Source organism: Octopus sinensis, linkage group LG17 (genome assembly GCF_006345805.1).
Source record: "Octopus sinensis linkage group LG17, ASM634580v1, whole genome shotgun sequence".
Lineage (NCBI taxonomy): Eukaryota > Metazoa > Mollusca > Cephalopoda > Octopoda > Octopodidae > Octopus > Octopus sinensis.
In genome coordinates, this window is record NC_043013.1 from 49415111 (window position 1) to 49438491 (window position 23381).

The 23381-nt window shown below is 32.3% G+C and overlaps 1 protein-coding gene across 19 annotated transcripts in view; it reads right to left on the bottom strand.

Moving 5' to 3' along the window:
• LOC115220674 (poly(rC)-binding protein 3) overlaps positions 1-23381 on the bottom strand; it is a 258024-nt gene that overhangs the window by 56116 nt on the left and 178527 nt on the right. For 16 of the 19 annotated variants that reach the window (XM_036510560.1, XM_036510562.1, XM_036510566.1 and 13 more), the window contains 4 exons: positions 14438-14638; positions 11697-11775; positions 10952-11111; positions 8583-8702 (listed from right to left, as the gene is read on the bottom strand). In XM_036510560.1, coding sequence (XP_036366453.1) covers positions 8583-8702; positions 10952-11111; positions 11697-11775; positions 14438-14638 — 560 coding nt within the window. Of the gene's footprint in view, positions 1-1315; positions 1338-8582; positions 8703-10951; positions 11112-11696; positions 11776-14437; positions 14639-23381 lie in introns of those variants that run through there. The other 3 variants (XM_036510567.1, XM_036510559.1, XM_036510558.1) reach the window with 3 other exon arrangements.

A 23381-nucleotide genomic window follows, 5' to 3' on the forward strand; every position in this document is an offset into this window, starting at 1 on the left:
TATATATATATATATGTATATACATATATATATATCTAAACATATATATAGACATATATATATCTAAACATATATATAGACATATATATATATCTAAACATATATATATATCATTATAGCTAGACATATACATATATGTATCTATGCTTATATATGTGAGTGTAAGAGTATGCATATATGTATGTGTATGCATATACATATATTCAAATATTTGAATTTTGGCACATATCTTTTACAGCTGTCACTATTTTCTTTTGATAATCATTTAGCTGAGATCTTAAAAAATTATACTTAATATCTTTTCATTTCAGACATATTACAGAAAGAAAAGCCATCTGCTTCAGGAAAAGATACAATGTTTGTCAGAAATTCAGAACTTCATCTGTTCTGTTGTCATATCTTAAAATAAGACTGACAAATTTTTAAACCAAAATTTAAAATGCATAGTTGTCTTTTGTGTTTTTCTGTCATCTTAAATGTATGTCATGTAAATAATGTATAACAAATTTTTAGATAATTCTAATATGTATAAAATTATTGGTAATATTCAAATAAGTGTAATATGACTGGTATAGTATGATTGGTAATATCCTAAATAATAAATTATTAAATTAGATATTAATTTTTGAAAACCTTAACTATTTGTTCATGTAAAGACAAAAGCTATTGGAAGAAATGTAATTTCAATGTTAATAAATATGAAATATCAACGTTTGTAATTTGATATTTATTAAAAAAGGAATTGATGTCGCAGTATCTTTAAAATCAAATATAATTTATAGGTTTCTAAAAGTTTGTTTCTTCAAGAAATGTTCTTTTTTAAATATAAATTAATAATGTGTATAAAGCAGAAACAGGACAAAAGTGTAAGAGTCAGATTGTCTATCCAAAATAAGAACAGTGTGGATGACCAGATATTCATAACCTTAGAACTTATCTTTAATACGGCATATGAGCAACAACATCAAAAATAATTATTGCGAAATGACAGCAATCACACACAAAAAAATACAAATGTGTACATATCAAAAATAAAAGCAGCAAACTAAAAAGAGGGATATTAACGTAAACATGGAAATGCTGGAAGAATTTATGTATTTATCAACTGTAAGAAAATGTCAGGTTTATGGGAAATGAATAAGAAGCAATTGCTTATATTCAATTGTATTTTTGAATAGGGAAGATTTATTGATCTTGTCATTCTGGATTCACAAGGAAAATCTTCATGGAATATTATAGTTTCTCAAATCATATTTTAGAAACTTTTAAAGATCAATGGAAATGATAATAAAATTGTATTATATTCTAGTTAAAGAATAGTCCAAAAGCATTATTTCCTAAATTAAAGAAAAACAAATTTTATACATAAGGATTATTAAAAATTACATTCATTATTTTTTAAAAATCCTTTGAATCTTGGAATCTGTCTATTATAAATATGTGTTACAAGATTGTAGGATTTTTAAGGAAATTAATATGTAGTAAAAATATAAATTTATAGCTTAAAAACAATTCATCTATATATAATTAAAACAAATATTTCAAGAGATTTGGTTATTTATAAACAATAATCATTGTAGAATAAATTAAAATAAAAGTTCACACATAAAATAAGAAAAAATAAATTTGAATCCTCAGTTTACTTACTAACAAACTCATTTTGTAGGATTTTAATTTTGTTTCTATTTAAATTGTTCAATCTAATCTAAACAAGCTTTATTTCCAATTGTTTTATAATTAGCTAAATAATTACTTTTTAACTTTTTAAAACTACAAAAATTAGAAAAGAATATACTAACTGAGTTAGATAACAAAATATTGGCTGACTTCACTTCAGACATTTCATTGTTTTCTGGCTACAAAAGTTTTTGTACCACATCAATTCGAGTTTACATAATCATCGGGTATCGTAATATTACCTATGTATGAGAAGACCTACCTAGAGGTGGATTTATCTATTCTCCACTTAGGGTCAAGAAACCTGCATTAAGCCCTAGTAGTTAAGAGAAATGTTAACATTAATTTCATAATACCAATAATCCTTCTTTCATGTGCACCCCTCACTTTCTCTCTCTCCCTCTCTCTATCTATCTGTCTATCTATCTATATCTATCTATTTCTCTCTCTCTCTCTCTCTCTCTCTCTCTCTCTCTCTCTCTCTACATATATATATATATGTATATATATATATATGTATGTATGTATGTAAGTATATACATTTATGTATGTATGTATGTATGTATATGTGTATATATATATATATATATATATATATATATATACGATGGGCTTCTCTCAGTTTCCATCTACCAAATTCACACGCAAGACTTTGGTCAGCTTGAGGCTCGAGTAGAAGACACTTGCCTAAGGTGCCATGCAGTGGGACTGAACCCAGAACCATGTGGTTGGGAAGCAAGCTTCTTACCACACAGCCATGTCTGCTTACTTTTTACTCAGCCTAATATATATATGCATATATATAGATGTGTATGTGTGTGTGTGTATATATATATATATATATATATATATGTGGCTGATATATATATATATGACTGATATATATTTATGTAACCTTCAACTATTTTCTATCCAAGAGTTTTCCTATCTCAATATTCTACATAGTAGAATATAGACATTCCACAAAAATTTACAGTCAGAGAACTAATGAAAAAATAATGTGTTATAACTCTCCATACAGAAGGCATGTAAGAACTATCAAACCTAGGAATTTCTTTGAGATACTAAAGAAAAACATTTCGCCCCAGCATAGCATTCGTAATAACTTTACAGTTAGCCATTGACAACTTATCCTTGTCAATGGCTAACTTCACAAATAAGACTAATGATGTGATCTCTACACATACTCAACCTAATATTAATGATATAAAAAATACTTCCCAACTGGCACTAAGTACCATAAACTGTACACAGGACAGGAGATGGAATAATATGAATATTATTCATACAAATTCAAACTTTAGCAATGATAAAAAGAGAACCACTTCAAACTAGACTACCTAACAATGGAAGCAATTATAATATTAATATTAAAGAGACTAATATTAAAGTAACATAATAGTAATAATACAAATACCATAATTACTACAAAAAAGTCAACCCCTGAATAGCAGTGTGACAAACAAAGATATACCAGCTCCTCAAGAATTCCCCCATTTAAGTTCATTTTCTTGTAATTGTAGACAACCAACTCAATGTCTACTTAAAGGTAACTGCCTAATAAAAATGTTCTTTAAAAAACCTAATCCATAATATGAAGTCATTACTCTTGGCAGTATTATATTGATGCCACAGCAAACATTCTCAAACATTGCTTCATTATGCACAAACAACTTTACTAACAAAAAATTGATACATCACTAGTAGAATATATAAGGACTTTAAAACTAAAGAGTATTGATTTCAAACTGCAGTATTGTGACTACTACTTTAGCAAATAAGGAAAGACTACAGGATAAAACTAATAGTAAATACTAATTAGCAGCCAAACAGATTTTGTTGTTAGATTTTGAATTAATTTAAAATTTCAAAATGTAATTTCGTTCTAAACTTAAACACCCATAACAAATAAGTTTTTGCTATTCAACTGAAATTATTCTTCCTTGCAAAAATGGAATGTATTTCTCCATACCGCCTACATATATATGTATAATAATAGTAACTGTATAGTCATATATTCATACATAGACTTGCTTACACTTACCAAAAAGTCTACATGTATCTTTATGTATATACATGTGTGCTACTTATGTATATAAGCATTTGCTGATGAGTGTGTGTGTATGTGTTCATATATATATATATATTATATATATATATATATATATATATATAAGTACACATTTCACTAAATTTGTACGATTTTTCAACCTTTTCATGCTTCGTTCTTTCTTTCTCCCCCCTCTCTCTCACATTTCTTTGCCTTTCTTACTCACTTTTCCCTTTACTATGTCCCTGTCTCTCTTTTTTTCTTTCCACTCCATGATTCTTCTGTCTATTTGCTTCTACATACTCTCTCTCTCTCTCTTCTCCCCCTCTTTAATTCTTTTGTTCTTCTTTTTCTCTCTCTTCCCTTCTCACATGAACGATTGGCCAACTGCTAGCCCTTTTGCATCTGACCATGGTCACTGCCACATTGATATTCTTCCCTCTGCCGTAGGGCTTCATTTCCCCACATGCCAGCTGAATTCAATTCATCCCCAGTCGAAAGACGCCTGTTGTTATGTCCTGTTATTATAATTTTTATTATTATTTTTATTGTATTTTTGTATTTATATTCATGTAACATCGTCTGTTTTTCTGTCCTTGTTTTTGTATACATTCCATACTTTTTTCCAAGGAATCTAATGCTCTTAGCTTAGTTTTTCCATGGGGCTGGCCAGATTAGAGCAATCTCAAGATTAATCAGCTGAAATTGCGAGGATGATCAGTTCTTGACTGAGGATAAAAGGCTTCGAATGACCCATCCTTGTTTTTTTGTATCATCTAGTTGGATGTTTTGTTGTCCCTTTTTGTATCACCTAGTTGTCCGGATGTTTTGCGTTCTTGTCCCATTTTGTATTTTATTTTATATATATATATATATATATATATATATATATATATATATATATGTATATATGTGTGTATGCAAATATGTTTATGTATGCAGCTAAACTCATGAATACATGTATGTTTGAATACATATGTGTATATAAGTATGTGTGAATATATCTATCTCTGCATATACATTTGCATGTATTCATACAAGTGAATGCGTATGTACGTGCATGTACATGTATGTGTATATGTGTGTGTGTGTGTTCATAAATCTATAAGTGTATATACTTGTAAATGTGAGTGTATGTGTAAAAATGAATATACACCTGAATTTGTTTATACCTGGATCAATAAATCTCTGTCAGCAGTTAGATGTCTCTTGCTTTCCATAAATATATATCTGTCATTAACTGATATTAAACTCAAAGCCACTAAAAAACATCTTTATGCTTTGCTTTAGGGAGTTAAGGAGGTCTTTATCTGCAAGACTGATAAATTTGTCAATAATTTAAAACTCAGAAAGAACAGCAGGCAGCATTATGTCACCTTCTCCATTATTATAATCTTCCAAACTTTCACCTTAAGGACCAGCAACAACAACCCTTTCTAAAGTCAACAATAATGGTGTGAAGGTTTAATTAATACATTGGACCAGGTGTATGTATTTTGATTTTGCAGTCTTCAATGAAATGTGCTTTAATTCAAAACTAACTTTGAAGAAATTTTCACAAAAGAACATGATCTCTTCTAAATACTGATTGTTTTTCACTTTAACTAGCACTATACATGCACATTCACACACACACACACACACACCACACCACACCACACACACACGCACGCACGCACACGCACACACTCACATACATACATACATACATACATACATACATACATACATACATACATACATACATACATACATACATACATACATAGGGCATCCCCCCAAAAATGTATATGTACTTTAACAGTCGACAACTCAGTTTATATTTTTTAGATTTAACCTATTAGAAATAATGAAGGGAACCAGACTAAGCCTTGAAGAAAGGAAATTTAGCCTAAAGGACTACTGAAAGTGCAAAGACTGTTTAGAGGGAAGCTTGAAGCATATCCACCTACGTAATTCACCATCACTCAAATTAGAGATAAGTTTGAAGCAGTTAGAACTGTTCAGAATGTCTATAAAAAATATTCCAAAACACTGCAGGCACTGATAAGCCCCACAAGGAAGGATTCTAGAAGCGTATTCCCAGAGTTCAAGAAAATCTGTCCAGTAAGTGAGTCATAAGGCAGGAATTTAAAAAAACCAAACATCCGTCCCATTTGAAATGCTGCCCTTGGTAAAATGACAGTCCAAGAATAGTCCATGGTTTCACTGAATCTTTGCAACAAAGGTAATTTGGAGTGATGAGGATAAATTTAAATAGTTCAGTTAACTGCCACAGTTGCACTTATTAGGGATCTGAGAATTTGCATATTATGGAAGTATGTTCTGGTAATTTACCAGGAGTCACAGTATGGTGCATCATACCATCACAAGAATTAATTGGACTATTCTTTTCTTGACAGTGTGTAACCAGTTCCATTTACTTGAACTTTTGACAATCTGTCACACAAAGCATTCAAGAGATCTTTGAAAATGTTGAATTTTATTTCCAGCGAGATGGAATGCCCAACACTACTACAGTAATGTAAGGAAGAATCTTGATGAAATTTTGACAAATAGGTGGATTGGTCAAAGAGGTTGAGTAGAATAACTTCTGCATTCACTGGAATTCACACTACTACATATTTTTACAAGGACTGACAATAAAAACTTGCAACATTTAATGAATTGAGGGCTGCCATTGAACGAGAACATACACAAATTCTAAATGAAATGTTTATTGATGTTTGTGATTCCATTGCTTTGCATTACTAGTGGTGCCTGGACCAGAACAGTCATAAGTTTGCAAACAGGCATTCATAAAATATAAATTTGTGCTTATAGACTTTATTAAATTTTAATGAATACTTTTCCAGAAAATGTGCACTATCTGGTCCTCCAACACCTTTAGCTTACACAAAGATCTAACTCTATAATAGCAGAATTCTATCAACAGTTCTCAGCGCTAGTAAGACATGGAAGAGCTCTGTGAAAATGGACAGAAAGCTCGATGTGTTCCACTAAAGTTGGGTGAAAAGGACTTTGTGAATGTACTGGGAAGACCACTTAGCAAAAATCATCAGAGCACAAAGACTGAAACTAGCAGGACATATATTTCAGTTACAGAACAATGCCATTCTAAAATCTTTGAAATGGACACCACCAAGGGGCGAAAAAGAAAGAAGTAGACCAAAAACTACATGGCAAAGGACATTCATAATTGACATGCAAGAGGTCAATATCACATGGGCAAACGTAGAGAAAACCACGGCCAACAGAAGCCAGTGGTGTTAACTTGTTGCCCAATATGCTTTAGAGCACAAGAAGAACTAACACTGATATTTAATGTTACATTGCAGCTAAAGTTCATTAACAGCAATTTTAAGATGGTCAGCCTACAAAGAATAGGATTTTTTTAAAGCTGATTATTTGATAAATCACCTAAGGATTATGTTGCCTATTTTTGTTATAATGTACTAATATTGTACTAATATTGAGCTCTCTTTTGTGCAAAACTGCTTGCATATGTATATGTCCATCATTGCTTCCACACTAGCATGGATTGCAGGTACAGTATCTCATCAACTGATGCAATTCTTTGCCATTTCACTCCTTATAAATGTGAGTAGTCATGTCATTACTCTACAACAAGAACATAATCTACCCTCTTCTCTCATATTTTACATCTCACTTTCAAGCATAAAGACCTCTTTATAGTTCATAATCTATGTGCTGCATGGTAATTTCAGTAGTGATGGTAGGACAGGACAGAAGAAGCACCCAGTATATGGTGTAATGTGCTTACGTGGGAAGGGGTCCCCAGCCATAGAAACCATATCAAAGCAGACACAGAAACATGATGCAGTCATTGGGCTCAGTGGATACTGTCAAATCATCCAACTCATGCCAGGATGGGACATGGGTGATAAATGATGATGGCAGGGATTATATATATATATATTATATATATATATATATATATATATATATATATATATATAATATATATATATATATATATATATATATATATATATTCATACAGTATTACTGACCTTACCAATCAGTTTCAAAGATTACTTAGCCACACAGTTATCAAATATCTGGCTATCTAATATCCCATGCAAAACTGATTGGCAAGACCAGTTGAAATGGATCCACAATACTGTATACTTTGATTAATATATTCACTCTATTGACTAATATATGCATGTATATTTTTTCTGATTTATAGATTCTTAGACAACTATATGTAAATACATACATACATACATATATATATATATATATATATATATATATATATGTATGTATGTATACATATATATACATAACTATATATATACATAAATATATATATATATATAAAAATATATATATGTATGTATATATATATATTCATATGTACATATATACTCATATATATATATATATATACACACATACATACAGCACACATACATTCACACATACACATTCATATACTGTAAACTAAGAATATTTATTCTCTAAACAAAATCTATATTTTTAATAGTTAGAGAAATATTTGACTAAACACCATACTAGGTTTTAATGTTTCATGACAGAAATAACTTATAAACTAGAACTTTAGAAACTCTGGAAAATGTTTTGGTATTTCAACTAGTTATGAGAGAATCTTAAACTATTTGAATACAATTGTGCTTTCTATTCCTTTTATTTTCTACTCACAAACTAATAGTTTTTAAAACTAAGTAAAGTTTGCTACCAACCTATGATTATTTTAATATTTATTTTGTTTCTCATATATTAAATAGTATTCCTAACAATCTAATTCATATTTTTAGTTAACCTTACAAGACATGTATTTAACAAAGATATAGAAATCATAACTCACCTGGTGTTAATGAGGTACTGAGCTAACCCAATTGTATCAGGAGTTCCAGTTATTGTTACTTTTCTATCAGAAGAACCTTCTTCTGCATTAGAAATCTTTATTGTAGCACCTGAAATTTGTCTATAATAAAATGATAAATAACAATTTATATTTTTCTTTAAATTAATGTAGATGTTTAGGCAAAAAGAAAAATTATAGTTTTATTATTTGAATGCTGAAATATATTTTTTTATTTGGTACCATTTTTCTGTATCAAATGACTTTTATTTGCATTAAAATATTTATTAAGCCTTAAGCAATATTATTGATTTTCTTGTTTTATATACATTTATATGAATTTATAACTTCAATTTGATCAAAATATACTTTATAGAAACCAGAAAAATAAATAGCTTGCTTAATTATCAGTGTTTAATTTTGTCAATTGTTAAAAAGGAATGTAGTATATCCTTGATAACACACTATATAAAATAGCAAATAAACAGTAAATATTATTCACAAACCAAAAGCAATTATACATGACAATAAGGATAATAAACACACATGGTTGAAAAGCTTGCACCCCAGGCATGCAGTCACTGGTTCAATCCCACTTTGTCTTCTACTATAACTCCAGACTGATCAAAGGTTTAGGAGCAGGATTTGGTAAGCAGAAACTGAGTGAAGATCATTGCGTGTGTATGAATGAATGCAGGCATATATAGATTTGTGTTTGTGTATACACTTGTTTTGATATCATGTGATGGTTGTAAACAAGCATCACTGTCATACAAGTGATGTTATTCATTTCCAGTCTTCAGTGGAAAACATGTCTGGCCATGTAAAGTATTATCTTATGAGGGTTGGCAACAAGAAAGGCATCCATCCATAAGAAAAATCTGACTCAACACATTCCATCAGACCCATACAAGTCTGGAAAAGTGGATGTTAAATGATGATGGTGAATGAACTGGTTCAAGAAGTATCCAATTGTAAACAAATTTAAATATATGAAAAGTGTAAATTATTTAAGAAATGAAAACATTTCAACACAGATATATCTGTTCAGTATCGATGGAAATCAGTAGCAGTAGAAATGAAATACAAATGTGTAATGAAAGCTGCTCTAGCTGTTATCACACATTCCTCAATTATAGCACACAATATCGATCGGTCAGTCAGATCGGGATCCCCTTCGGTCATGACACTGACCATAGGATTGCACCTAGAAAGTTACCCTCCTAGTCACAAGTCTGGGCAAGGTGGTTTATGGAAGACCATCAGTCACCCATGCATACTGGCTTCCCCTCTCCACGCCACCAGTGTTATCCAAGGGAAAGGCAAAGGGGCCAATACAGCTTGGCACCAGTGATGTCACAACTCATTTCTACAGCTGAGTGGACTGGAGCAACATGAAATAAAGTGTCTTGCTCAAGAACACAACACGCAGCCCGGTCCAGAATTCGAACTCACAACCTCACGATCGTAAGCTCAATGCTCTAACCACTGAGTCATGTGCCTTCACAGTATACAATATAACAGTAATATAACAGTAATGGCACTCTTAAATTGATACTGAGAAATTCCACTTAATATATGTATATATTCACATACAAATCTCAACATATCCAGTCTTTGATGATAAGATTTGCTTAGACAAATCAGTGTCAAATAAATACACTTTACATGAATTCTACATATTTTGTGTTGCCGTTTTCTTCAAAATTTTAATGTATCACTAACTTTTGAATTTCTTTACATCTCAAAGTCCTATATGACATTATACACACCTGTGACCAGATCCTATACTGCATAAAACCAGTTAAATATTGTTGTTTGGGGATCAAAAACTAGAACTAAGAATTCTTCTGTGCAAGAAACAAAGTTTAACCTCATTTCAGAAGGAACTTCTTGTCAAAAGATTTCTTGTCTGTACTATTCATGTAAATATCTTCGAATTTTTTCTATTAATTTTCAAGCACAGTAACAGTTAATACCTTAAGCAGTGAGTTAGTATTTTGTGGTATTATTAATATCTGTCACTATTTATTTATTAGTGATTTAATTAGGAAACCAATATCTAAGGAATTGCATTTGACCTAACTTAGCATGTGACAGTAACATGACAAGAGATAAAAGTCACATTCAACATGTACATCAATGGTCATTATACTGTATCAGGAAATTTCCTCTGAATTCATGAAATAATTATATTTTTATGGCTTGTATTCTGGAGAGGCCTTACTTTGTCAAAATCTTTAGTTCCTCACAGGATTGAGATATTTATAGAGAGAAACCTCTCCAGTCATTTAAGAATTAAATTCTTAATTACAAAGTGACTGATGAAGGAGAATATAGAAAACATATTTTCTGATACCAAAGTATCATACCTAATTTCATTGATTTTCTGTCCAGCACGTCCTATAATACACCCAATCAAATCATTTGGTATTGACATTTCAGTTGTTTGTTGACTATTTTGTACTGTAGCAGCTGCATTGTTTGGTCGAGAAAATGAAACTGGAGAAACACCTGGGAGAGAAAGATGTCCTGTATTAAGAAAAAGAGTTGGTTAGTAAACAAAATTAACAAAATAATAAACTATAATTAACTGGCACAAAAAGAATGAAACAAAGCAAATGCACATCAATAAATTATTCATTGTTTAATTATCTATGAATTACATGAAGAAATGAATCATCTTTAATTAATTTCTTGAGCTGAGAAGAATTCTATGAAATTCATTACTTATTAACCCTTTCATTACCGTATTTATTTTGAGATGCTCTGTGTTTCTTTCAATTAATTTTAAATATAACAAAGAATTTAGTAAAATAACTTAGTTATCATTCAGCTAGTGTTAGGAACATAAATTGCGACTAAGGTTTGGTGGAAGATTTTAATTCAAAACTTATGAAAACAAAACATTTGTACTACAGAGCCAGAGGCGGTTTCAGCCGGGTTGGTAACGAAAGGGTTAAAATACATTTATAAGTGAAGCAAAACAGTTTATATGTTATTCAACAAGGTATTAGTTATTTAAAAGGCATATGTTAATGAAATATTAATATATTCTGTTATTGTATTTATATATTATTTTATTAAAATATATTAAATGATTTTGAGAAATATTACCTGGTAACAATGTTTGAGACGCTGCAGGGATAATTGGTACAGTCTGTCCCAAAGAAAATTGATGATGCAGTTTATTGACCTAGAATTAAAATAAAATGTCTCGCATGTAATAATAATGGTTTTCAAATTATAGTACAAGGCCAGCATTTTAGAGAAGGGGGTATATTTGATTATGTTGATCCTAATGCTCAATCAATGGAGAAGTTCTTAAGCAGATAGGGCCGAAAATGTCACTAGAAGCTAGGATCACCAAGCATAGATTGGCATATTTCGCTCATATTATGTGGAGAAAATCCCTGGAGAAGGATATCATGCTCAGAATGGTCAGTGGCAAGAGAGGAAGAAGCCGACCAAGAACCCACTGGCTTGACACCATCAAGAGTGATACTGGCATGGACATAGCCAATCTGAAAGAAGTGGCCCAGGATAGAACTGACTGGAGGACGCTGATCCAATGAGTAACCGAGAGTCGACTTCGACTGAGTGGATAGATATAAATATAATGCTCAACCGGTACTTATTCTGTTGATCTTGAAAGGCTGAAAGACAATGTTGTCCTCTCAGAATGTAAAAAGCTGAAAGATATGCATTTTGTCTGACTCACTAACAATTTTACTTTGCATGAAATAATAATGGACTCCATTAGGAACATAGTGATGAATATAATCCTGGTTAATAAACCTTTAAAAAAGTTTATATTTGGAATATACATATATGTTATGTCCCATATTATTTCTTATGTTGCACTTTGACACTGTGCAGATATGTTTAATGAGCTTTTTAGAACTTTTAGAAATTTACTTCTAAAGTAATATAAGCAAATCTCAAACTTTAACTTACAATTTAGATCAAATAATTAATGAATGCAACAGTATTTTTCCTGCCAAGGAAATTATGCTCTCTATCAATTAAAGCTAATATGTATACACTTCTTTTTAGTAAATATCTCTTAATTTTTGCATAAAGATAGATTAAAGAAATAATGGTTTCAAATTTTGGCACAAGCCAACAACTTCAGGGGAGGGGATAAGTCCATTATATCAACCCCAGTTCTCAGCTGGTATTTATTTCAGTAACCCCAAATGGCTGAAAGGCAAAGTTGACCTCAGCAGAATTTGAACTCAAAACATAAAGACAGATGAGATGCCACTATGCATTTTGCCCAGTATGCTAACAATTCTGCCAGCTTGCCACCTTAGGTTAAAGAAATATTATAATCCACTACTTTATGCAAATTGGCAATGACAAAACAGAGCAGCAGTTGTAATTAAGACCAGCTCTTGTATAAAGAACTACTGGGGAGTATACTCTTGTAGCTATGAACATGAGGTGAATGCAGCAATACTGAACATAAATGGATAACAGCAACATTTAGAAACATATTTAAGTGTTAAATATGAATCCAATGAGAGAGCATGTACAACCAAATCTCTCTTAAATGATGTCCTGCCACCTTAAATAAAGAAAGGACACATTGGAAAGATTTCTTTATTTGAAGGCGATCTTGAATTAGATATAATCTAATAGTTAATTAAAAAGTGATTAGATAGATGAACATAATACTACAAAAGAAGTACAAAAGAACTATCAAAGTTCAAAGACTTTAAAGTAGAAATAAATAGGACATTTTTAATTCAATAACATAATTCATACAACCAACTTTCTACTAATACTATAACACAACCCACACAGCACATATTCTGTGTTCACCACTCAATAAAATATAGCAACATACACAACCACACATTCTAAATAAATATTTTATGTGTGAAAAGTCTGGCTGCATACACGTTAGCATATGTCAGGTGCATACAATTGACAACACAGTTAATTAAGATTTATTCAGTGAGTTCTATTCAACACATGTTTACACGTGGAATCCATTAGATGAAGGCATTTTCAAAGTTTTGGCCGATAAAGTTGAACTGAAAAACCCTACAACGAGGCATGAATTGCACGAAGCCGTCTTGCAGTCTTGGGAAGAGCTATCTGAGCGGAAAATTCGTGGATGTATTCAACATCAAACTCGTGTTCGGTGTCAACTAGTTGACTGTCGTGGTGGTAACAGATTCGTGTAATAAATTTTGTGTTTATTTTTGTTTCATAATATATATTTTTTCGGATACAGCCAGACTTTTCACACAGAGGGTACTTTTTATTACCATAAAATTTTCACAACAAAAGAAACTTTAAAATTTTACAAGAAATGTCAAAACTAACATCACACACACACACACACATACACACAGACACACACACACACACACACACACACAACACACACACACACAAAAGAAACTCCTTCCCCAAAGTATTTTGACTTCCACAGGTTTCAATGGAGAAATATGTTTAGTGTAGAACCAAACTTCAGATAGACTGTAAATTGCACAAACTTGTCTGAGACACAATTATCATGGTCAAGTTCTCTTCAGAAGTTTCAAGCTACCACAACTTGAATTGCAATGTCAGTAAGTCAGAATCTACTCACCTGAAACTCTCGTCAAAATTAACAATAAAAATCTCTAACATTAACACAGTGCCTTAAATTGTGTGTGTGGATATGGTCAATTGCACCCCATTAATTTCAGCATTTATTTTGTTGAACTTGGAAAGGAAAAGCTATTTGAATTGAGGGTGCAAAGGGGTGAAATTAAATACTGCAAAGCAATCTATAGTAATAAACAGTGCCCAATTATAAGTTTGACAGTGTGCAATATCAATAATAATACAAAGAAACTTACTTCTGGGCTTGGAACTGGTACTTGTCCTTGAATGGTATATGCCTGTCCACCAGCAAATATCACTGGAGGCATTACAGGTTTTGGACGGTATGGGATGGTTGCTCCCTTAGGAGGGGACTGGAGAAAAGGAAGGTAAAAGGAATTTAGAGGATAAGTAGGAGAGTGTAAGAAAGGGTCTGTGGTAGCCACTCCATTGTTGACCTGAAAAACTAGAAGAGTTGTTAAATTTGTCATAAAGTGTTAACAAAATTCATTAAAATAAGAAATTAAAAGTATTCCAGTGAGAGAAAAACAGCAGCAAACTGTTACAAAAAGATGATTTTTCTGCTCACTCATCTTATTTTTCATTGATTTCATCATTAATATTTGTGAAAAGATGTAAAGATCAGCAATCAGCCAAAAAAACAAAATCCAGATGAAACAAGAAAAGATAATGACAACAATTTATTTGTTACCATAAAAATTGCTAGAAAATAGTTGAGTTTACTCTTTTACTCTTTTACTTGTTTCAGTCATTTGACAGCGGCCATTCTGGAGCACCGCCTTTAGTTGAGCAAATTGACCCCGAGACTTATTCTTTGTAAGCCCAGTACTTATTCTATCAGTCGCCGAACCGCTAAGTGACGGGGACATAAACACACCAGCATCGGTTGTCAAGCAATGCTAGGGGGACAAACACAGACACACAAACACACACATGCATATATATATATACATATATACGACAGGCTTCTTTCAGTTTCCGTCTACCAAATCCACTCACAAGGCATTGGTCGGCCCGGGGCTATAGCAGAAGACACTTGCCGAAGATGCCACGCAGTGGGACTGAACCCAGAACCATGTGGTTGGTAAGCAAGCTACTTACCACACAGCCACTCCTGCTAGAAAATTGCTAGAAAATAGTTGGGTTTGTATAAAGAACCTTTCAAAATTTTTTTACATGAAATGCAATTACTATGTTCAGTATATTCTAGGTGTTTTGATGCCAATAAATGTTTTAAAATGTTCGTCTTTTCCCGAATGAGTTGATAAACAATCATTCTAAATATCAATATTCCGGCTTCATTTCAAATCAAGTAAAACCTTTGGATTGTCATTTGTTGTCTACAAATGAGCTCAACAGTTTATAGACATAATAGGAATTTTATTATGAATATAATCTTCGTTATATTCATAAAAGCAACAGCAAAATCAACTACAAAGGTTTGTCTAAATGAAGGACTATTGATTGAGACTGCAAAGCAGAGAATCACATAAGTGCTAAGTAGGCCATAGAATGTTTTATACGCATAAACGTTAAACAGAAGTCTTTTTTTTTTTTGTTTATTCTTTGCTTCCTTTTAATGACTATTTTCTCCTCCTCATAAGAAAAAGAGCCAAGACAACTTGGATTAAATGGAATCAATTACCAAAAGGTATTTTGGCTTGATTTACTGATTCTGCTGATCCCTGGCTGATACATACACTCACTCCCACTGACTGACAGACTGACTGACAGACTGACAGACTGACAGATAGATGGATAGATAGGCTTACACAGAAATGTCTCCCAAATTTCACTGAAGCTTTAATAAAAATCACTTGCCTAAGGTGCTGCACAAAGGGATCAAACCTAGAGCTATACTCTTTACTCTCTTTTACTCTTTTACTTGTTTCAGTCATTTGACTGCGGCCATGCTGGAGCACCACCTTTAATCGAGCAACTCGACCCCAGGACTTATTCTTTGCAAGCCCAGTACTTATTCTATCGGTCTCTTTTGCCAAACCGCTAAGTTACGGGGACGTAAACACACCAGCATCGGTTGTCAAGCAATGCTAGGGGGACAAACACAGACACACCAACACATACACGCATATATATATATACATATATACGACAGGCTTCTTTCAGTTTCCATCTACCAAATCCACTCACAAGGCTTTGTTCGGCCTGAGGCTATAGCAGAAGACATTTGCGCAAGGTGCCACGCAGTGGGACTGAACCCGGAACCATGTGGTTGGTAAGCAAGCTACTTACCACACACCCACTCCTGCTATGTGTATGTGAAGCAAACACCTTCACTGCAGTCACGCCTATACTCATTATACTTAATCATATAATAAATATTTTTAAAAAAAGATTTTCAAATCTTTTCTTATTGCAGCAGTTTCTTAATTTTTTCATAATAGCCGAGTCCAAGGAAGAAGAAAAGTGTCTGTAAATGTCCAGGGAAATAATCACCCTCAGATTTGAAACCTGACTCAAATACTTTCAACAAAGTGTACTCTGCTAAAGGAACTTGAAAGTCAATGGTGCTGTTAAATCTGGCAACAATATAAGTTTGCCACTCAAGAACAAGACCAGTCTTTCCAGTAGGTTTCCATACAGTTTCCATCAACCATATTTCACTCTATAGTTAATCCATAACTATGGTAAAATCAAATTTCAACAGTAAAGCTAATTTTTCTACATATTTAAATGATGAAAATTTATACTAAATATCACAAACTTCAGTAAGATTCCCTAATATATTATTGACCTGATATCTTTGTTCATATTTAAGGTGATGATATTATAAATAATTAACACTGTTATTATCTAGAATTTTATATGAAATGCAAACTTAACCCTTTTGTTACTGTATTTATTTTGAGATGCTCTGTGTTTCTTTTAATTATTTTCAATATAACAAAGAATTTAGTAAAATAACTTAGTTATCATTAAGCTAGTATCAGGAACATAAATTGTGACAAAGGTTTGGTGGAAGATTTTAATTCAAAACTTATGAAACCAAGACATTTGTACTACAGAGCCAGATCCGCTTTCAGCCAGGTTGGTAACGAAAGGGTTAAGGGAGTTTTATTTTTTTACACGAGGGCAGTGGATTGATCGAATCATTAAAACATTAGACAAAATGCCTTGCAGGATTTGTTCCAGCTTTCTATATAATCGTATTCAGAATACAAATGCTGCTCAGGTCAACCTGCCTTCCATCCCTTTGGATCTGATGAAACAAAGGGCCATTCAAATACTAGGATCAATGTAATCAACTAGCCACCTTCCCCGAGAACATATTCGCGCTTTCTCTCCATTAGCCTTCTATAGAACACTAGAATGGAACTACCACTGACTGCATTGCCCACTTCGTGGAGGGCTGTGAGTGCTTGATGGTACTCGAGGTACCAAGTGCCCCTCCTCAGTCTATGCTTAATCTAGGTTTGCAGCTCATTCAAAGAGACGAGCTGTGGAAAAGTATGCCTGACTAATAATGATGATAATAATAATTTGAGCTCAGAACGTAGTGACAGGCAAAATACCACTATGCATTTCGTCCAGCGTGCTAACAATTTTGCCAGCTCGCTGCCTTAATAATAACAATAATAATCCTTTTTACGAAGTGTGCGGTGCTTACTTTGAAGTGGGGGAAACATTATGTTGAAAGACTTCAGACAAAAATCATGCTTCCTCATTGATATGGCTGTCCCAATCAACATAAATGTACCTGTTAAGACCTACCAAAAACTGAGCAAGTATAAAGATCTTGAAACAGAAATTGACAAAATGTGGAACCTCAAGACTAAAACAATACCTGTTGTCATAGGTGCCCTAGGAATGCTAGCAAAAGGGTTTGATCCCTACCTAGCTCAGATACCTGGAAACTCCAAAATGGCAGAAATTCAAAAGATAGTGCTCATGGGAATTGCCCCTATCCTACGTAAAATACTGTCTGTTTAATCTCAAATTTTAAAACAAACATAATTTTCTTAAACATTCTCTAGAATGTGCAAAACCAAATATATGACACCCTAGGCATAATACCAACTTGAACTTCTAACTTGTTGTTTCTTTAGGTCTCTGGGTGAGACTTGGAGCCAACTTGTACAAATACAAAGCAAAAGTCAAACATATAATGATAGCAATAATATAGCATTCTTTCTACTAAAGGCACAAGGCCTGAAATTTTGTTGGGGGAGGACCAGTTGATTACATCAACCTCAGTGTTTCACAGGTACTTAATTTATTGACCCCAAAAGGATGAAAGGCGAAGTTAACCTTGGTAGAATTTGAACTCAGAACATAGTGACAGGTGAAATGCCACTAAGCTTTTCATCCAGCGTGCTAATGATTCTGCCAGCTCACTACTCTTACTCTTTACTCTTTTACTAGTTTCAGTCATTTGACTGTGGCCATGCTGGAGCACCGCCTTTAGTCAAGCAAATCGACCCCAGGACTTATTCTATCGGTCTTTTTTGCCAAACCGCTAAGTGACAGGGACGTAAACACACCAGCATCAGTTGTCAAGCAATGCTAGGGGGACAAACACAGACACACAAACATACACACACACACATATATATATATACATATATACGACAGGCTTCTTTCAGTTTCCGTCTACCAAATCCACTCACAAGGCATTGGTCGGCCCGAGGCTATAGCAGAAGACACTTGCCCAAGATGCCACACAGTGGGACTGAACCCGGAACCATGTGGTTGGTAAGCAAGCTACTTATCACACAGCCACTCCTGCGCCAATGATAATGATAATAATGATAATAATTATTGGCTGACGATATGTGCATCTCTGATCATGAACAGAAGTAGTGAGGAAGCATCATATCCATGTGCTGAGAGAAATTCTTTGGGGTTTGAATAATCCACCTCTGGGAACAGGGGTGTTTCGTTCAGCATCCTTAGACAACCCTTATTTAGGGATCTTTTGAGTGCAATGGGCTACTTGACTTGAAGTAAATTCTAACTGTGCCCCACCTGCGAGGTTATGCTTTATTTATCTAGATATGAGACCATCATGTTGCACAAGTGTGGTTGTGATGAATGTGCTTGGTATATCAGACAGGTGGTCATGGTAGGTATATTGGTCTTCATATATTTGTACCCCAGCATCATTTTGATGGTGTGTGCTGCTCTTCCACTCAATAGTAATAATAATAATTTCTATTATAAGCACAAGGCCAGAAATTTTGGTTGAGTCTAAGCAATTACATCAACACTAGTGCTCAACAGGTTCCTAATTTAGTGATCCCAAAAGAATGAAAGGAGAAGCCAGCCTTAAAGAAAATTGGAACACTGAAGAAATGCTGCTAAACATTTTGTCTGGCATGCTAATGGTTTTAATAGCTTACCACCCTAATATTAATAATAATAATCATTTAACGTCTGCTTTCCATGCTAGCATGGGTTGGACGATTTGACTGAGGACTGGCAAACCAGATGGCAGCACCAGGCTCCAATCTGATCTGGCAGAGTTTCTACAACTGGATGCCCTTCCTAATGCCAACTACTCTGAGAGTGTAGTGGGTGCTTTTATGTGCCACTGGCATGAGGGCCAGTCAGGCGGTACTGGCAGCGGCCACGCTCAAGTGCTGTTTTTTATGTGCCACCTGCACAGGAGCCAGTCCAGCGGCACTGGCAACGACCTCACTCAAATGTTTTTCACGTGTTACTGGCACAAATGCCAGTAAGGTGATGCTGGTAATGATCACGTTTGAATATAATAAATATTAATAATAGTAATAATAATAAAGTAGACAGTATATTTGATGAAACTTCATTGATTACCTGACTATAAATATGATAGTTGACTATACAATATATACAAGATATCCTATGATACATTATGTGAGGTCATGATACCTTATGAAACAAAAAGGAAAAGATAGCATTTTAGATGGTACTTATAAGATTTCTACTTAGCTGAAACATTAAGTGAATGTGAGGTTAGCATTCTTTCTTTAAAACAATACTTAAATACCTGGATTGCTATTACATTCATAATCATTGTGAGGGAAAAAAAAACTTCGAAATTGTTTTAAAATGACATAAAAAACACTTTAGCTGTAAGTGATGGAAACTGTGGAAAAGGAATTCATTCAATATTTCAGTTGTGATATATGACATTTAAAAAAAAAAAATAAGTAAAATTGTAAAATTAAATAGAAACTGTAAATAAAATTGAATAATATTGAAAGGTAGGGAAATGCAGTATGCAGAGAAGACAGGCAAAGTGGATTCAATCAAGAACAAAAAAAACATTTGACCGTCTAAAAGCTCCTAGTAATTTATAGTTTCATGCCTTTAGCAACAAGCTATCATTATTCCAGTTAAAAATTTCAGTAAAATAGTCATCTACAAACTAACATATGCTTTGATGATTTTGCAGTCATTTTCTTATATTGCAAATATGTAATGACCAGGTGGAATTGCCTATGTAAAACTCTGACTAGAATACATCACAAAGTTTGATGATAAGTTCCTCTGAATCATATTCCAATTTCAAAGGAATTTAATTTCTTAATTAAGGTTCTGAATGAATGAATTATAAGATCAACCTTTCTCTTTGTATCATACTCACATAGAATAAAAATATTTGACTTATAAATTATAGAATCAAATATAAGTGATATTGGTATATATGTGTATTTCTATACATGTCATAGAGAAAAATTTTATGCTTGAAATCACACCATAGTCTAAATAATTTAAATAAATATTTGTTTCAAATTTTGGCACAAGGCCAGCAATTTTGTTAAAGGGGGTACATTGAGTACATCAACCCCAGTGCTCAACTGGTACTTATTTTATCAAGGATGAAAGGTTAAGTAAACTTTGGCAGAAGTTGAACTCAGACCATAATGAAGGACAACATTCCACTAAGCATACTAAAGGTTCTACCAGCTCACCACCTTTGAATTAATTTGAATATTAATAATTTAACAAATAAAGTGAAGTATCTTCCTTTCAAAAATATTTATAGTAATCTCTTATAAAGATATTCATTTACTGACTGTGCATAAATATATATATACACAAGCCAAAAAAGTCAGGACAAAGAGACACAAAAAGACTGATTCTCTATAAAAAAAAAATTGCATTTTATTATAAATATTCAGAAACTATAAACTCCATAAGACTAAGACAAGTCATCACTATTAGTTTTCTTCTTTATATTTCAACAAGGATTAAAATCTATGTTTTTTTTTTTTTGCTTTTTTGTTTTTTTGTCTAAAGAGAAAATAATAACATTTGGAAATAAAAGATTACTCATTAAAAAAAAATACACATTATAAATATATCAATATACACAGACACAAAATTACTAAGACATGCTAAATAATATGTTGAAAACAATATAAATATGCCAACTAAGAATTTTACACTGAATATAAAACATATTTGTCAAAGAAATACAAATCTATGATACAATTTGTTCAAGATGTAAGCATTAACATCATAAAGGTGTAAATATTAAAAAATATAAATAATAGATATTTTTTTCAATGCACATTGTACAACTATTTGTTTGACAGTCTATTTATTTAAGAAACTGAGTGTTGTTTTGAGCAGTTTTATATTATCAAATGTATAAAAAGAATTATATATTATCTTCAAAAATCTATTATACACAACTTGTGAATCCATTTCAAAATAAATATCAAAATGAAAATGAATTATTTTTCTGTGATGGCTATGTAATTAAATTCCTTGATTATAAGAAATTACTATTAAGTATATGCCTTATTCTATTCCTTTCGGTCAACATAGAAAGAAAATGTGGCACACTTATATTTTATACCAAAGTAGTAGGAATTAGTCATCCATGACAGGTAAAATTGTTATAACAAAAGTATTTTAACAGTAAAATAATTTAGGGTTATAAAGTTTCCATGCTCTGTAATTCCGATTAATAATATTGGAGTTGTTTGAGAATATATTTGACCTAAATAAATTTTAAAATATGACATCTAGAGATAATTGAAAGGTATGCAGCTCTAGGTTTAGTACAATCAATCTTCACCACTCTAGAAATAACTTCTATCAAAACAATAGAAACTGATTGTGTCTATTTCTTTTTATTTCAAACGTGGCACTTTCAACTACCGAAATGCAATTTTGAATTATGACAACACCAACAACAAATTCTTCAGCAAGCCACTAAAGCATTCTAGAAATAGATTTTGAAGAAGCATTTGGATAACGTTTTATAATCTGAGTTCATAATTTACAGAAATTATAATAATTAACTGAAAATATGATCTATCTATTGACCTGTGGGCAATGGCATTTGAAGTTAAGTGCATTAAAAAATGTTTGTAGTCAATGTAGAATTTAATTTGACTTAGTAATCTAAATTTGATAAAATGTTATTCAATAGAATTCAGTAATCAATTTAAAAAGAGATGGACATACATTTATGTTATTAAAAGTAAAGATTATCAAAATCTTAACTATGTCTAGAAAATGTATATAATAACACTAACAAAAAAACAGAAATGCTAAATCAGTAGCTATGAATAACATTAGTCTTTGGTGAAAAATTATATAGTGCTGGTTCATTCATTTATTTCAAATCTTAGTGCTTTAATTTATGGTGAAAACAAAGAGAAAGAGAAGAAAAAGTGATGGTGGAGGGAAGAGATGAGACATTTCGACACAACTTTAAACTGACTTGTTCATTCTAACCATAGAGATAGTACATAAATAAGCAAATGAATAAAAAGGGGTTTACAGGCACAGATCATATATTTTGAAAAATTAAATTAATTAAAAAGAAGAGACATTTATATCATAATTTAAAATCCACATATTTTAGAATAACTTATTTTCTGGCTTTTGGCTTTTCATTAATCATATTTTTCATTTGACCAAAACAAAAGAAATTCTAGCATTGTTACCATGCACAAAAGCTGCAAACAACCAATTCTAAAGGGAGCCAGACAATCAACCAAAGTAGGCAGTTTAAATCAAGTTACCGCTTCTGTACAAATACACTCAGCAGTAAACAGATACCAAAGGGAGAAATAACTTACCACAATTAAGCCATGGCAGTGCTGTAAAATTCATGAATATTTCACAGAGCTAGCTGGAACTTGGGCTAACATGGACCTACTTCTAATACTATCATCTTCACTTCAGTATATAACTTTTTATCAGATAAATGTGAAT